The sequence below is a fragment of the Brienomyrus brachyistius genome, unplaced genomic scaffold (assembly GCF_023856365.1).
Source record: "Brienomyrus brachyistius isolate T26 unplaced genomic scaffold, BBRACH_0.4 scaffold86, whole genome shotgun sequence".
In the NCBI taxonomy this organism is placed as follows: Eukaryota; Metazoa; Chordata; class Actinopteri; order Osteoglossiformes; family Mormyridae; genus Brienomyrus; species Brienomyrus brachyistius.
Genome location: NW_026042361.1, coordinates 485748 through 498373, shown reverse-complemented (window position 1 = coordinate 498373; position 12626 = coordinate 485748). Strand labels below are relative to the sequence as shown.

The following is a 12626-nucleotide window of genomic DNA, read 5'->3' as shown; positions in this document are numbered from 1 at the left end:
GCAGGGGGAAACGGGGAGCCGGAGGGAACCCAGGCTGGCGGAAGCTGCAGGGGCAGCAGGGACCCTCAGTGAGGAAGGCGGAGGGGGCGAGGAGGAAGATGGAGGGGACACTAGTGGAGGTGAGGAGGGAGGTGAAGCTGCGGCAGGTGAAGGCGCAGCCGGCGCAGGCGACCGATGAGGTGTTGGAGGTGGGACCGATGGCGCCCGATGAGGCGTCAGAGAGGGATCCACAGGCAACCGCCGAGTAGGAACCCAGGGAACCACAGGAGTCTGTCGAGTAGGAGCCAGAGGACCCGCAGGCGACCACTGAGCCGTAGCCAGGGGGACTGAAGGTGAGCCAGTGGGCAGGCTGGGCAGGACCTGCCCCTGGCACAGGTGTCCTCTACCCTTCCGGGGGGCTGAGGCGGGGCCTGGCTGGGATCTGCCCTGCGGTGGTGGTGGAGTCACAGGGGGAGTCAGGGACATCAGGGAGATCCCCAAGGGGTCCCACTCAAGCTCCTCCTCCAACTCCACTATGGAGGGAGGAGCGGTGGTCTGACAATCAGGGACCTCCTCGGGGACTGGGGTCATGGGAGCAGGGTCAGGAACTGAGAAATATAAAATCATGGGGGGCAGAGCAGAAGGGTCTGGAACCTCAGGGGGTGTAGCACAGGAAGCTCGGGGTGGGGGGGTGACACTGCAGGAGGTGCAGGGACCACGGGGCAATGCAGCTTCTCCTATTGAGGAAGCGTGCCTCTTCTTCCACTGGAGCAGCTTCCTCAGGGTCTCATTACCCGCCAGTAAAGTCCCTGGAGGGTGAAGAAACATCTGGCCAGGGTCTCGGGCGCAGACGGAACAGCAGCTGCGCAGGCGTCGGGCGCAGATTCGAGGAGGGCGGCAGCCGCGGAGACGTCGGGCTTCTGTGGCAAAGCGACAGATTCCGGAAGGGCCTCTGACACACCCCCCCCCCATTTGCAATCCTTCCACTTTTTTCACCAAGCAGATGCAGCAGGAGCGATGGCGAGGGCTGTCCGGGTGTACTTGCCTGATCAGCACCTGTCACTCCTTTCCTCAATTGCTGCAGGTTGGCTTGTACCTCCGCTATGAGGGGCGAGTTGTCGGGCAGGGAGAGCTGTCCCTCTCTCGTATACGTAGAAAATGCTTCCACCACCAAACAAGTAGCAACAATCTTTGCACTCCCTCGATATATGACATATTACACTGTGCTACATATCCAGAAGTTTCTCAACTTTCGATATGAGTTACAAATTAAAATTTGTTTGCCCATTATATAAACTAAAAATATGACCTGAGAAAATAATACCTTGTTCAACCCTACAGTTTCTGTAGACAGAATTGCATAATTAGTTTTGAACAGTACTGGCATCTGCTGTAACCTGTTTTCCTGCCTTGTGACTTGATAAGCATGATAAGGCCCCAGACTCACTGCAGCCCTGTACTGGGTAAGCTGGAAAATGGAACATGCACCTGAAAAAACTTAAAACCCAAGTTCAAATACTTCTGTTTGACACCACCCAGACTTTCTGCTACACAGCAAAAAAAAATCTGCTCTTACAACCCCAAATCAGAAAAAGTTGGGACAGGGTGGAAAATGTGAATAAAAAAATAAAGCAGTAATTCACAAATGTCCCTTAACTTTTATTTCATTGCAGACAGAATGAACACAAGATAATTCATGTTTTTTTGGTCAACATCATTTGATTTGTAAATAAACATTCATTCCTGTTCAGTCGGCACTTGGAGGAATAAGCTATAAGGACTAGCGTATTCCTCAAAAGTCGGCATAAGTATGGCAGACGCACTTGTCAAGAATTCTGAAAAAAAAACTTGGTTCGCTGGACAGTTAACGTGCCATAATGGCGCTTGAAAATTTGAAATTACATGAAAAGATCGAATATGTATGTCAGGCGAACAGTTGTTACAGACATTAATAATAATAATGGTTAGTGTTACATGCTTATAATTCTGCTTGCGTGTTGATTCGATGTTGATGGACTATCCGCCGGCCGGCCGGCTGATGATCGGGAGATGAACTAAAGACGTTTTGAGTTATATGCACGTATGGAATGCAATTCAGCAGGTCAGGTATCGTGAACGAAACACTTAATTTTGAAATTTCTGAAGTTGATTCACCCCCCCCTCAGCATACGCACACGTACGCAAAATTCGGTCAAATTTTTGGACCCGTCCCCCCCCCCGTCCCCACGCCGTCCCGTGCGTACATACTAAAAGTATGGCCCCTTATCTGGTCGCTTCTTTCTGTTTAACTGCTACTATAGCAGCTTAAACAGCCAGCACACAATTTTAACTAAATAATGATAGATTTACAATATTATTTTTTCATTTCATTATTTTTATTTGTCTTGCTTCTGTTTAAGTGCGTACCTGCGCTCAGTGATATATTATATATATCATAGTATAAAATGTATGGATGTGTAATTTAAGAATAGAATGATAATTACTATATTTTTAGGAGGGGATATGGGAACATTTTGGGGGGGGGGGGCTGAAGCCCACCCTAAATAAGTCTCACGACGCCTATGCTGCCAGCTCTCACGCATCAGGTATGATACTCACGCTCAAGCAATAAATCTTACGCCAAAATGTTATTATGCCATTATAAACCCAAAATTAGCCACATCCGCAGCGTTCGGGTACTTTGCATACCCTACAGATTATTTACAAGGTAATAAAAATGTTACATACATGTAACTGCGTGTGCAGACTTTAATTGAAAATCTCGTACCAGCTACTGAGCAAGCTAACCAAAGTTGGTAACTCTGCAGCTTTCGCGTGAGACAGGCCTGATCCACCCACTCATAAGTTATGGCTCTCCATGCAAATACGAAGCAAATTGGCATTTAGCGAATTTCAATACCTACCGGTGACTATTTCAAAAATGTCCTATTCCTATGGTGGACTGAAAAGTGATTTTTCAAAGCTCGACAGTCTGTCAAAAGTTCACACAGAAGCTGGTTCCCATGTAACCTGACTGCATCAGCAGAAAAAAATGCTCACGCGTGAGAGAATGTGCCCACTACCCACCGCGGCTTTAGCCCACCCATAATTTCAAAGTTTGAGTCGGGTTGGGTGTGACGTTTGGAAGCTAAATCGTAATTGCCACATAAGTCAAACGTAGATTCTGCAATGTGTAATGTAGCTGGTGCTTGGATGTTCAGTTGCACTTGTTACCGGTCTACTTAATAACTAAGTAAATTAAACCTATAATATTTAAAAATGTTCATAAGTGTTTTGTTAAACTATAACATACATTACAATACATTTTAGTGATTATAACAAATTACTTTAAATAATGATGTAATTTCTTATAATGTTATATATTACACAGTATGGAAAAACATTAAGTACATTTAATTATGAACAAGAAAGTTTTTTTATCCTGCTTTAGATATATATTTTTTATCTTTCAAGTCCTTTGATTGTTTTTAATGCGTATAACTTGGTTTTATGTATACGTGTGTGTGTAAAAGCACTCTACTCAATGGGAACTAAACACTTACAGGAAATACGGGACTGTTAGGACGTCGGTCTTTTTCCGGTGTGGGACCAACGACGTACGGTGTGGTTGTTATAGTTCTCTTTTTTGTTAATTTTTGTAACATATATAAATATTATTTGATAAATTATGTAGTTGTAACGTAGCTATACATAAATATTGGTATATCTGCTCACACGTATGTATATGCGTTTAACATATACAACGCCTTCATGAGCTTTATTAAATATTTAGCGTCCCGTATGACAGTGTGCCACGTATATATGTCATGAACATACGAAATTAAAACTCTTTTATTGTTGACCAGGAGCAGTGAGCTGCAACGTCGCAATATTACTTTGAGGAAAAATGACGTTGTTTCATTTTGGGAACTGTTTTGCTTTGGCATATTTCCCATATTTCATTACTTACAAGTGCAGTGGACTGTGAGTAAGCTTTAAAAATGTGTACACATTTTCCAAATTCCAAACTTATACAATTGATATTATTGCTATTGCTTTTTATGTGTGTATACCCTTACCATGTTTTATATGCCTTTTACAGATCAGAGTACAATGCTTTTTGGAGATGTGTTCAGGCTGGTGCTACTTATCTTTTTGTGCAGCTTTGTAAGGTAAACGAAGATTTGTGTTTTTATTGAAATGTTTCTTTCAGAAATATTAGCTTAGGACCTGGCTACTAATCTGCATTTAGTCTTTTTATTTAATGGTTTAATGGTCCATGTCTTATGTATCTTACCAATATCCTGTTGTCAGCAATATTTCCTTTCCTCTTTTCAGTCTTGCCCCCATTCTTCTGGGTCCATTTTTTTTTAATTTTGCATTTGCTTTTCATGCAATAGCTGGTCTAATGCACAGTAAACAAAATTTTTGTGTTCCAGATGCTGTTCCTTGCCACGTTTTTCCCCACCTGGGAAGGTGGTGCTGGAATGTATGACTTTGTTGGGGTAAGTTATAGTTTATCTTGTTTTGTCAGCCGTGGTACACTTACTTTTTTCCCTTTCAAAATATGCTGTTAACAGTTTTGCAATGTGAAGACCCTTCCTTAAAGCTGGAACCACGTAGTGTTGCATCACACCCTCAGGGTTTCACACGAGGTGTGGATTGAGTTTAGCATATTCTTCCTTTTGTTCCTGTGGATTTCATCCAAGTACCCAGTTTCCACACTCTAGAAACCCTGAGTCATTCCATTTTAATTTGACAAATTTCCAAGGTTTTTGCATCGCCATCAGAAGTACACATAGCTTCCAAGTTCAAAAATGAAGACAACCTAGTTTGAGAGAATTTTCTCAGGTCACCCTCTCAGATTCCTCCAAAAAGAATTACAGGTGCTCCTATACCCAATTTATGGAGAAATTCCAAGTATTATATCTGTATTTCTAACCGTTTTTAAACTACAGCCCTTTTTTTTCCCCATGTGTCTGTGGGAATTTTTGTCCATTCATTCAAAAAAAAGATTGTGTGTTCAGGAACTAATATTGGACATGAAGGTCTAGTTCACAATCTCCATTCTAATTCATCCCAGAGCTATTTGATTTGGTTGAGGTTAGGTCAGTCAAGTTTATCCATACCAAACTCATCCCAACCATGTCTTTATGGATTTTGGTTTATGCATAGCAATAGAAAATGGCCTTCCCCAAAGTCTCCCCCCAAAGTTGGAAGCATAGAATTGTCCAAAATGTCAAGACATATGAACAAACAAATTTATTTTTGTATAGCGCAGTATCACGACATTACGTCGTCTCAAAGCGCTTTACAGCATCCTCACCCAAAGCCCCCAGTGAGTAAGCCAAAGGCGACAGTGGCAAGGAAAAACTCCCAAGAAGGAAGAAACCATGGGAGGGACCAGACTCGAAGGGGGAGCCCATCCTCCAGGGGCCAGCAGGGAGAGTCAAATAGGAGAGATGGTTAAGTGCCAAGTCAAACTGTCCAAATCATAAGATGTGGAAGATGACACAGGCAGAACGGCGAGCTAGATGCAGGGATGTCATTGGTAGTGGCGATGTCACATGTAGCAGGGTGTGCTGGACATCTTGGTAGATTGAGGTCTCCAGGCAGCACCCCCCAGGAGGAGTAGGGGAAATAAAATGTACAATTAGTTAAAGTAGAGGAGGCTATAGGCAGTGCTAACAGCTAGGTGAGTGCAATATGAAGTGCAATGTACAAGCTCCGGCAGATATGGCTATGGCAGGATCAGGAGGAGGGAGAGGCAAGTGGGAATGCAGGCATGGGGAGTCCCTGAAATGTCAGCACTCCAATCCCACAAGCGATTGTAAAGCTAGAGTGACAGCACTGACAGTCCAGTTTATCTAAAGCCAATGGCACCAATCCCCACCCAGCTCTACACCTCACACTATAGGTCTGACTGGGAGTGAGAAGTTAGCTAGAGCTAGAACTAGTGGCCCTAAACGCTAAACTAAACAGGTGTGTTTTTAGTCTAGACTTGAATATTGACAGTGAGCCTGAAACCTGCACATCCGGTGGAAGACCATTCCACAGCTGAGGAGTTCTATAGGAGAAAGCTCTGCAGCCTGCCGTAGTTCTTTCTACCCAAGGTACTAACAGATATCCCATGGCTTGAGAGCGAAGTAAGCGTGGAGGGTTGTATGTGGTCAGCAGATCACTAAGGTATTCTGGTGCAAGGCCATTCAGTGCTTTATAGGTTAATAGCAGTATTTTATAGTCAATTCGAGACTTAACTGGCAGCCAATAAGACCGGTGTAATACGATCAAATTTTTTAGTGTTTGTTAGAACTCTGGCTGCAGCATTCTGTACCAGCTGAAGTTTATGCAAGGATCCAGACAGGCAACCCGATAGGAGGGCATTACAGTAGTCCAGTCTGGAACTTACAAAGGCATGTATTAATTTTTCTGCATTATGAAGTGAGAGCATCTTACGAAGCTTGGCTATGTTCCGTAGATGATAAAACGCAGTTCTAGTAATACTTCTAATGTGAGCATCAAAGCATAGATCTGAATCAACAAGAACGGCAAGATTTCTAACCACCATGTTAAGTTGTGTAGGAAGGCTACCAACGTTGAGGTGGTGGAATTTATTTCTTGCAGCCTTGAGACCAATTACCAGAACTTCTGTTTTTCCTGTGTTTAACATAAGGAATTTTTTTGCCATCCAGCACCGGATATCTAATAGACACTCTTCTAACCGAGATAGCAGTGATGTATCATCAGGGTTAACAGATATGTACAACTGTGTATCATCTGCATAATAATGAAACCCATGATTTCTAATAATGTTACCAAGACGTAGCATGCATAGGGTAAACGGTAGTGGGCCCAGGACTGATCCCTGTGGGACACCATATTCAAGTTTTGTGGCCTTGGATGATTCATTGTTCACATGGGCATACTGATTGTGATCAGTTAAACATGAGTGAAACCAAGAAAGTGCTGTCCCCGTAATGCCAACTACACCTTCTAACTGGTCCAAGACGATATTATGGTCCACAGTATCAAATGCTGCAGTTATTTAAAAAGTTCCCAAGATGAATTTTGACCTTGAGAAAAGAAACTTAGATGAACTTAGATAAATATTAAAAGCTAAATATGACCATATCATGAAAAAGTACTGTTTTCGAGGTTTACAATGAGCTGTAGATGAGAAATGTAGCTGTTATAGTACAAACATTACAGCTCATGAGAAAACACTCATATATTATGAAACTTAAATTTTTTTGCTACCCATGGGGTAGAAAAGTTGCTGTATATCAAAGGGAAAATATTCTTAAAATAAATAGAAAAAAAATGTCTCAGCTCTGAAAGGTATGTGTAATTCCCATGCCAAATTTCGTCAGAATTAAAAATGGTGATGTGGTTCAACAGGTAGAGCATTGTGCTAACAATCCCAGGGAGCATACATTAATTGTAAACCTTCCATCCATTGTAAGTCACTTTGGTTAAAAGTGTCAGATGAATTAAAAATCAAATTAAATGTTATGCAAAAGCTATTCGATGAATTAAAATGGAATGGCTCCCCAGTCATGGTTATGATCCCCAAGTCATGGGTAAATGTTACTTCTGTGTTGCTTTTAGGTTGTGTCATTCCAGCATTCAGCCAAAACTGCGTGAAAATATACATTATGCAACCATACCATAAATATTAGTCTTTGTGTCAAGATCTGTAGGTACAACTCTAAATTTCCAATGAATTTATATATATATATATATATTTTTTATTGCAGGAATTCATGAAGGCTACTGTGGATTTGGCTGACCTTCTGGGAATTCATTTGGTCATGTCCAGGAATGCTGGCAAGGGAGAGTACAAAATAATGGTAGCAGCCATGGGCTGGGCCACTGCAGAACTAGTCATGTCCCGGTATGCAGCCATTGAAATGCAGATACTGACAATTGCAAGAGTGACTGTAATGAATTGTTTCAGAAGGACGTTTGTTGAAAAGAATAGAAGTCAGGGACTGTATAATTGAACTAAACTGATTGCTAATTTGTTTACTGTACTGAAATATTGTATGAAAAGTATAGTTTATTTTTGCCATGGGAAACAAATTTAATTACGTCTCTGCTAGGTCATGAACAATATCTAAAAAAATATGCAATATTTTGATTTAATTTTAATTTAATTGTCAGTAATCACAGTTCTACATTTAACTTATAAATAAGTAAATAAGTTGACCTTAGACTGATAGTATTTTATTGGAGTGTTTCAAAAAAGTAAAATTAGGCATAAGAAAAGTTGTCAATTGTTGTACCCTGACTACCTGCGTTAGAGGGGACACATGGTTTTCAAGAAGTGAAGCGCCTGTGGCTGTTTGGCAATACTTTGGTTTTAAACCAGATGACAACATCAGACTTCCTCGTGCACAAAGAAATGTGCACATTATTACTGCAATGGCCAATGCTTGAGAAATGCTGTGGTACAATACTGTTTTTTTTGGTGATAATCGGCTGTCAGTTACTAATTACCGTCAGACTCCGACATCAATAATATTGTCAAATCACAAAACCCTGCTCGGTCTCATGTATTTATGTATTACGTTCCCTGTGTATGGAACAGTATGCATCTGGAGAAGTATGTAAAATTCTGTATTTCTTTGTATAAATTCTTTGACAAAGCAACATAATAACAAAAATAATAGTAGTATCCTCTTTGTTATAGGTGTATACCTTTGTGGGTGGGGGCTCGGGGAATTGAATTTGACTGGAAGTACATTCAGATGAGCTTTGATTCCAACATCAGCCTGGTAAGTCCAGTTTCAATCCACGGAGACTTTTTTCCCTACGTCGTTTTGAATTAGGAATTTAGCACTTTGATTTCACAAGTTGTCTTTGTTTGCTCAGGTGCACTATATTGCCATGGCAGCAGTGGTGTGGATGTTTACGAGATACGACCTGCCAAAAAGCTTTCGCCTGCCTGTGACTGTCCTGTTGGGATTGTGTGTTTATAAGACCTTCTTGATGGAGTAAGTACTGTGTCATAACGCTCTTCATGTTTGATGCAAAAGACCGAATTTTGCGTAGATAAAGTTTTTTTGAACCATGTTTTGTATAACTTTTCAAGTAATAATCAATAAACAAATAGCAAAATGCTAATCACAGTCGTATAGCACTGGATAAATACAACCTGGTGCATGATTTTGCTTTTTCTTCCACTGAAAATTGATTGCTGCCTGAAGACTTGCATCAAATTTTTTTTAGGTAATATAAGTACTTTTAAATTTTAAAGGAGCAGCAACAGTTTTTTTTAAAGAAGCACTTTACTGTAGTCGACGCTTAGGCAAATTGAAACTACACTTTGTTTTTGACCATTATCTGCCATGGGTAACAATTCAGACTGTCTTAGAGGGCAGTAAAGGTCTGGTGATAAAATTAAAATTATCCCTTAATGTTTGACTGTGCAGGGAAACAATTTTTGCGGGTTGGTGGCGGGATTGGCACTCCAGCCACCGTAAAACAACTCGCAACCGCTCGATTAAAACAGGCTAGATACTCTTCTGCTCTCCGCGGGAGTAGCTCTGCTGCAACAGCCCGCAGGAAGGCTGCACACACCATGAAGGGGATGGGGGGAAAGCCTTCGGAACCCCCATCCCTGGACAAGTCAAAACCGTCAGAGAGCTAATAGGGTCAGGCCTGTTGGTATCAGGGCTGGTGTAGTGCTTTGGCATCACCTGCTGCATGGTGGCACTCGGGTCCCAGTTTGAGGCAACCCCTCCGGGTAGGCACGCGGAACGTCTTATCTCTCTGGCAAGATGACCATCTTCCTCTGCTGTCGAAGGAGCTTCATAAACTCCACATTTCAGTAGTGACACTCTCTGATGTACGCAGACCGGGGAGTGGCCAGATCTCTGTAAGTGGCTATACCTACTTTTGGTCTGGTCGGTCTGATGGCTGCCATACGGGGAGCAGCTGTTCCTGTTGCGGATCGGCTCCTTCTGATGGTGTCTGATGTCATTCCTTTCAATGGGCATATCATGAAACTCAGGCTAAGGCACTTCTTTAGGTGTCTTGTCTGTTGTCTCAGTGTATGCTCTGACCGTGGTGAGTGATGTCTCACTGAGGTAGACATTTTATTTGCAACTTCGTTCGGTGGCTAAAGGATGCCCACAAGGTGACACTCCTCTGGTCATGGGTGGCTTCAGTGCGACCGCTGGTGCTGACAGGCTGACTATGAGGATTGTGTCCGTCCCCATGGGTCTGGAAACCAGGGTGAAAGTGGCCCCATGTTCCTTGACCTTGTGAAAGGTCAGAGGCTGCGGCAAATTTGTAAGCAGGTGACACCCCATTTGTGGCCTAGTGACCCACGTACTGCTTACAGAGGGATCGAAGCATTACGCACATATGAAACTGTTCCTCGGAGACTTGCAGTCAGGGCAAGTGATGAGACATCCTCTAGCTAGGATGTTGGACATCTCTTGGTCTACAGTTTTTGAAGCCGATCCTCCGAACAGCTGTGAACCACCCAACCTCACTGAGATTACACGGGTGGTGGATCAGCTGAGAGCAGGGAAGGCCGCAGGGATCTGTGGTTTCAGCGGTGAACTTCTCCAGGCTGGTGGTAAGGCTGTCCTCCTGGTATTGCAGGCAATCTTTGCTTCCATTTGGGAGTCAGGCATCGTCCCAACTGACTGGAAAACGGGATTTGTAGTCCCTATCTGGAAAGAGAAGTGTGATCGTCTGGATTGTGGCAAATACATGGGGAATAACACTGCTTTCAGTGCTGGGCAAGGTCCTTGCTAGAGTCATCCTTAACAGGGTCCATGATCACTGGCTTGCCTGTCAGCAACCGGAACAGTCTGTTCTTTGCAGTCTTTGCCGATTTTTTGTAAGCGTTTGACTCAGTTGATCTAGTTGCCCTGTGGGACATTCAGAGACTTCACAGAATGCCCCCAGCGTTACTGGACGTCATGACTGGCCTGTGCACTGGTACTGTGAGTGCTGTGCAGAGTAGAGGGAGAACTACTGCATTCTTCCCAGTTGATTCAGGGGTTCGCCAAGAGTGTGTTCTTGCTCCTACTCTGTTCAGTGCTTGAAGGGACTGGATGTTGGGCAGGGTTGTGGGGTCCAGTGGCTGTGGGGTGTCCATTGGTGAAGAAAGATTTACTGATCTTGACTTTGCCGACAATGCTGTGATTTTAGTGGAGTCAATGGAGGCTCTTATTGGGGCTCTCGAGGGACTGAGAGAGGAGTCTGAGTGTCTGGGATTGCGGATGTCCTGATATAGATCCAAGATCCAGGTATTAAATGACTTCTTAGGCACAGCCATCAGTAGTGTGTTTGTCTGGGGGGAGAATGTTGACCTTGTCAAGAGGTTCACTTACTTCAGCAGTGACATTCATGTCTCTGGTGACTCTTCCCATAAAGTCAGCAGACAGATTGAAGAGCACGGGGGGGTCACGAGGTCTCTGGAAAGGGGTGTGTGGCTTTCCAGATATCTTTGCAAGAGGGCGATGGTCCAAGTCTTTAGAGTCCTGGTGCTCCCTGTCTTGCTGTATGGCTGTGAGACATGGACGCTATCCAGTGAGCTGAGACGAAGACTGGACTCCTTTAGTACTATGTCTCTTCGGAGAATCCTTGGGTACCACTGGTTTGACTTTGTGTCGAATTAGTGGTTGCTAGAGGAGTCCTGAATGAGGCATGTTACCTGCATTGTGAGGGGCACCAGTTATGGCACTAGGGCCATGTGACACATTTCCCTGAGCGTGATCCGGCTCGCAGAATCCTCATTGCTGAGGACCCTAGTGGCTGGACCAGGCCAAAGGGATGCCCACGGGCTGCGGCAGATGGCCATCACCGGAGGGTGGGACTGGACCATGTATCTGTTTGGGGGATGGCCGGCTGGGATCCCGACGAGTTTCACTGTGTAGTGGGTGCGGCAACACGCTGCATCATTGCATGCTCCCCCAACTTGACCTGTCCTGTGTTAATCTCATTTTTCCCATTATTCAGTTGTGCAGTTTCAATATCCAAACTCTTCTAGGACAAGATAGATAATTTACTACTTCACAACAATTTTATCAAAGTCATAAGGCCTTTTAAACTTTATCAAAGGATTACACCTTTGTAATCTCAGAAAACATTTTTTTCCTTCAAACAATAGGCAGTATGTTTCCTGGAGTATTACCTCAGGCTGTGACCCAAACTGAGTACAACAGTAGATGAATTATGGTTAATAGTTTGTCAGCAGCCCCTTCCCTTCACCAGGTCTCTACATGCAGTGTACCCATTCTTCTCCTCTGTAGGTTGTTTGTGCATGTCTTCATGCTGGGCAGCTGGACGGCGCTCTTGCTGAAGGCTGTGCTCACTGGAGGAATCTCCCTCTGCTCACTCTTCCTCTTCATCAGTCTTGTACATAGTAACTAAGAAGGCCTCTTTTTTGGATCATTTAACTATATCCTGACTTCTGAAACTCACTTTTTGGTTAAGTTATTTCCTAGTTTTATAGCGGTGTGGTCCTTTTAGAAGTGGAGAGCATTATGTTGATTTAAAGAATGGAAATAAACTCTTTCAAAACAAAATATCATTTAAATGTCAGCTGCTTATGTAAAGAAAGCCTCACTGTTCTTATCTCCTACTGAATTCACAACGGTGTAACTAAAGATTCAGTCTGGATGAAAAGTGCATGAGTAAAAGCCACG

The 12626-nt window shown here is 43.3% G+C and overlaps 1 protein-coding gene across 4 annotated transcripts; it reads left to right on the top strand.

Moving 5' to 3' along the window:
• Positions 1 to 3523: 3523 nt before the first annotated feature.
• LOC125727117 (transmembrane protein 147) lies at positions 3524 to 12506 on the top strand. Of its 4 annotated transcripts, none has more exons than XM_049003821.1 (8): positions 3524 to 3580; positions 3825 to 3942; positions 4061 to 4130; positions 4398 to 4463; positions 7716 to 7852; positions 8651 to 8735; positions 8833 to 8954; positions 12231 to 12506. In XM_049003821.1, the coding sequence occupies exons 2-8, from the start codon at positions 3866 to 3868 to the stop codon at positions 12349 to 12351; spliced, it is 678 nt and encodes a 225-aa protein (XP_048859778.1). In that variant the 5' UTR covers positions 3524 to 3580; positions 3825 to 3865; the 3' UTR covers positions 12352 to 12506. The 4 variants fall into 4 exon arrangements, with proteins under 4 accessions (XP_048859778.1, XP_048859780.1, XP_048859779.1 ...); XM_049003823.1 differs by having other exon boundaries at positions 3530 to 3585; XM_049003822.1 differs by having other exon boundaries at positions 3539 to 3575.
• The last annotated feature ends 120 nt before the right edge of the window (positions 12507 to 12626 follow it).

Bases quoted from the DNA above. Each gene is read 5' to 3' on its own strand.
- LOC125727117 (XM_049003821.1), top strand. From the start codon at position 3,866: ATGACGTTGTTTCATTTTGGGAACTGTTTTGCTTTGGCATATTTCCCA. The intron at 3,943-4,060 runs GTGAGTAAGCTT...TGCCTTTTACAG, and splicing joins ACTTACAAGTGCAGTGGACT to ATCAGAGTACAATGCTTTTT. The intron at 7,853-8,650 runs GTATGCAGCCAT...TCTTTGTTATAG, and splicing joins GCAGAACTAGTCATGTCCCG to GTGTATACCTTTGTGGGTGG.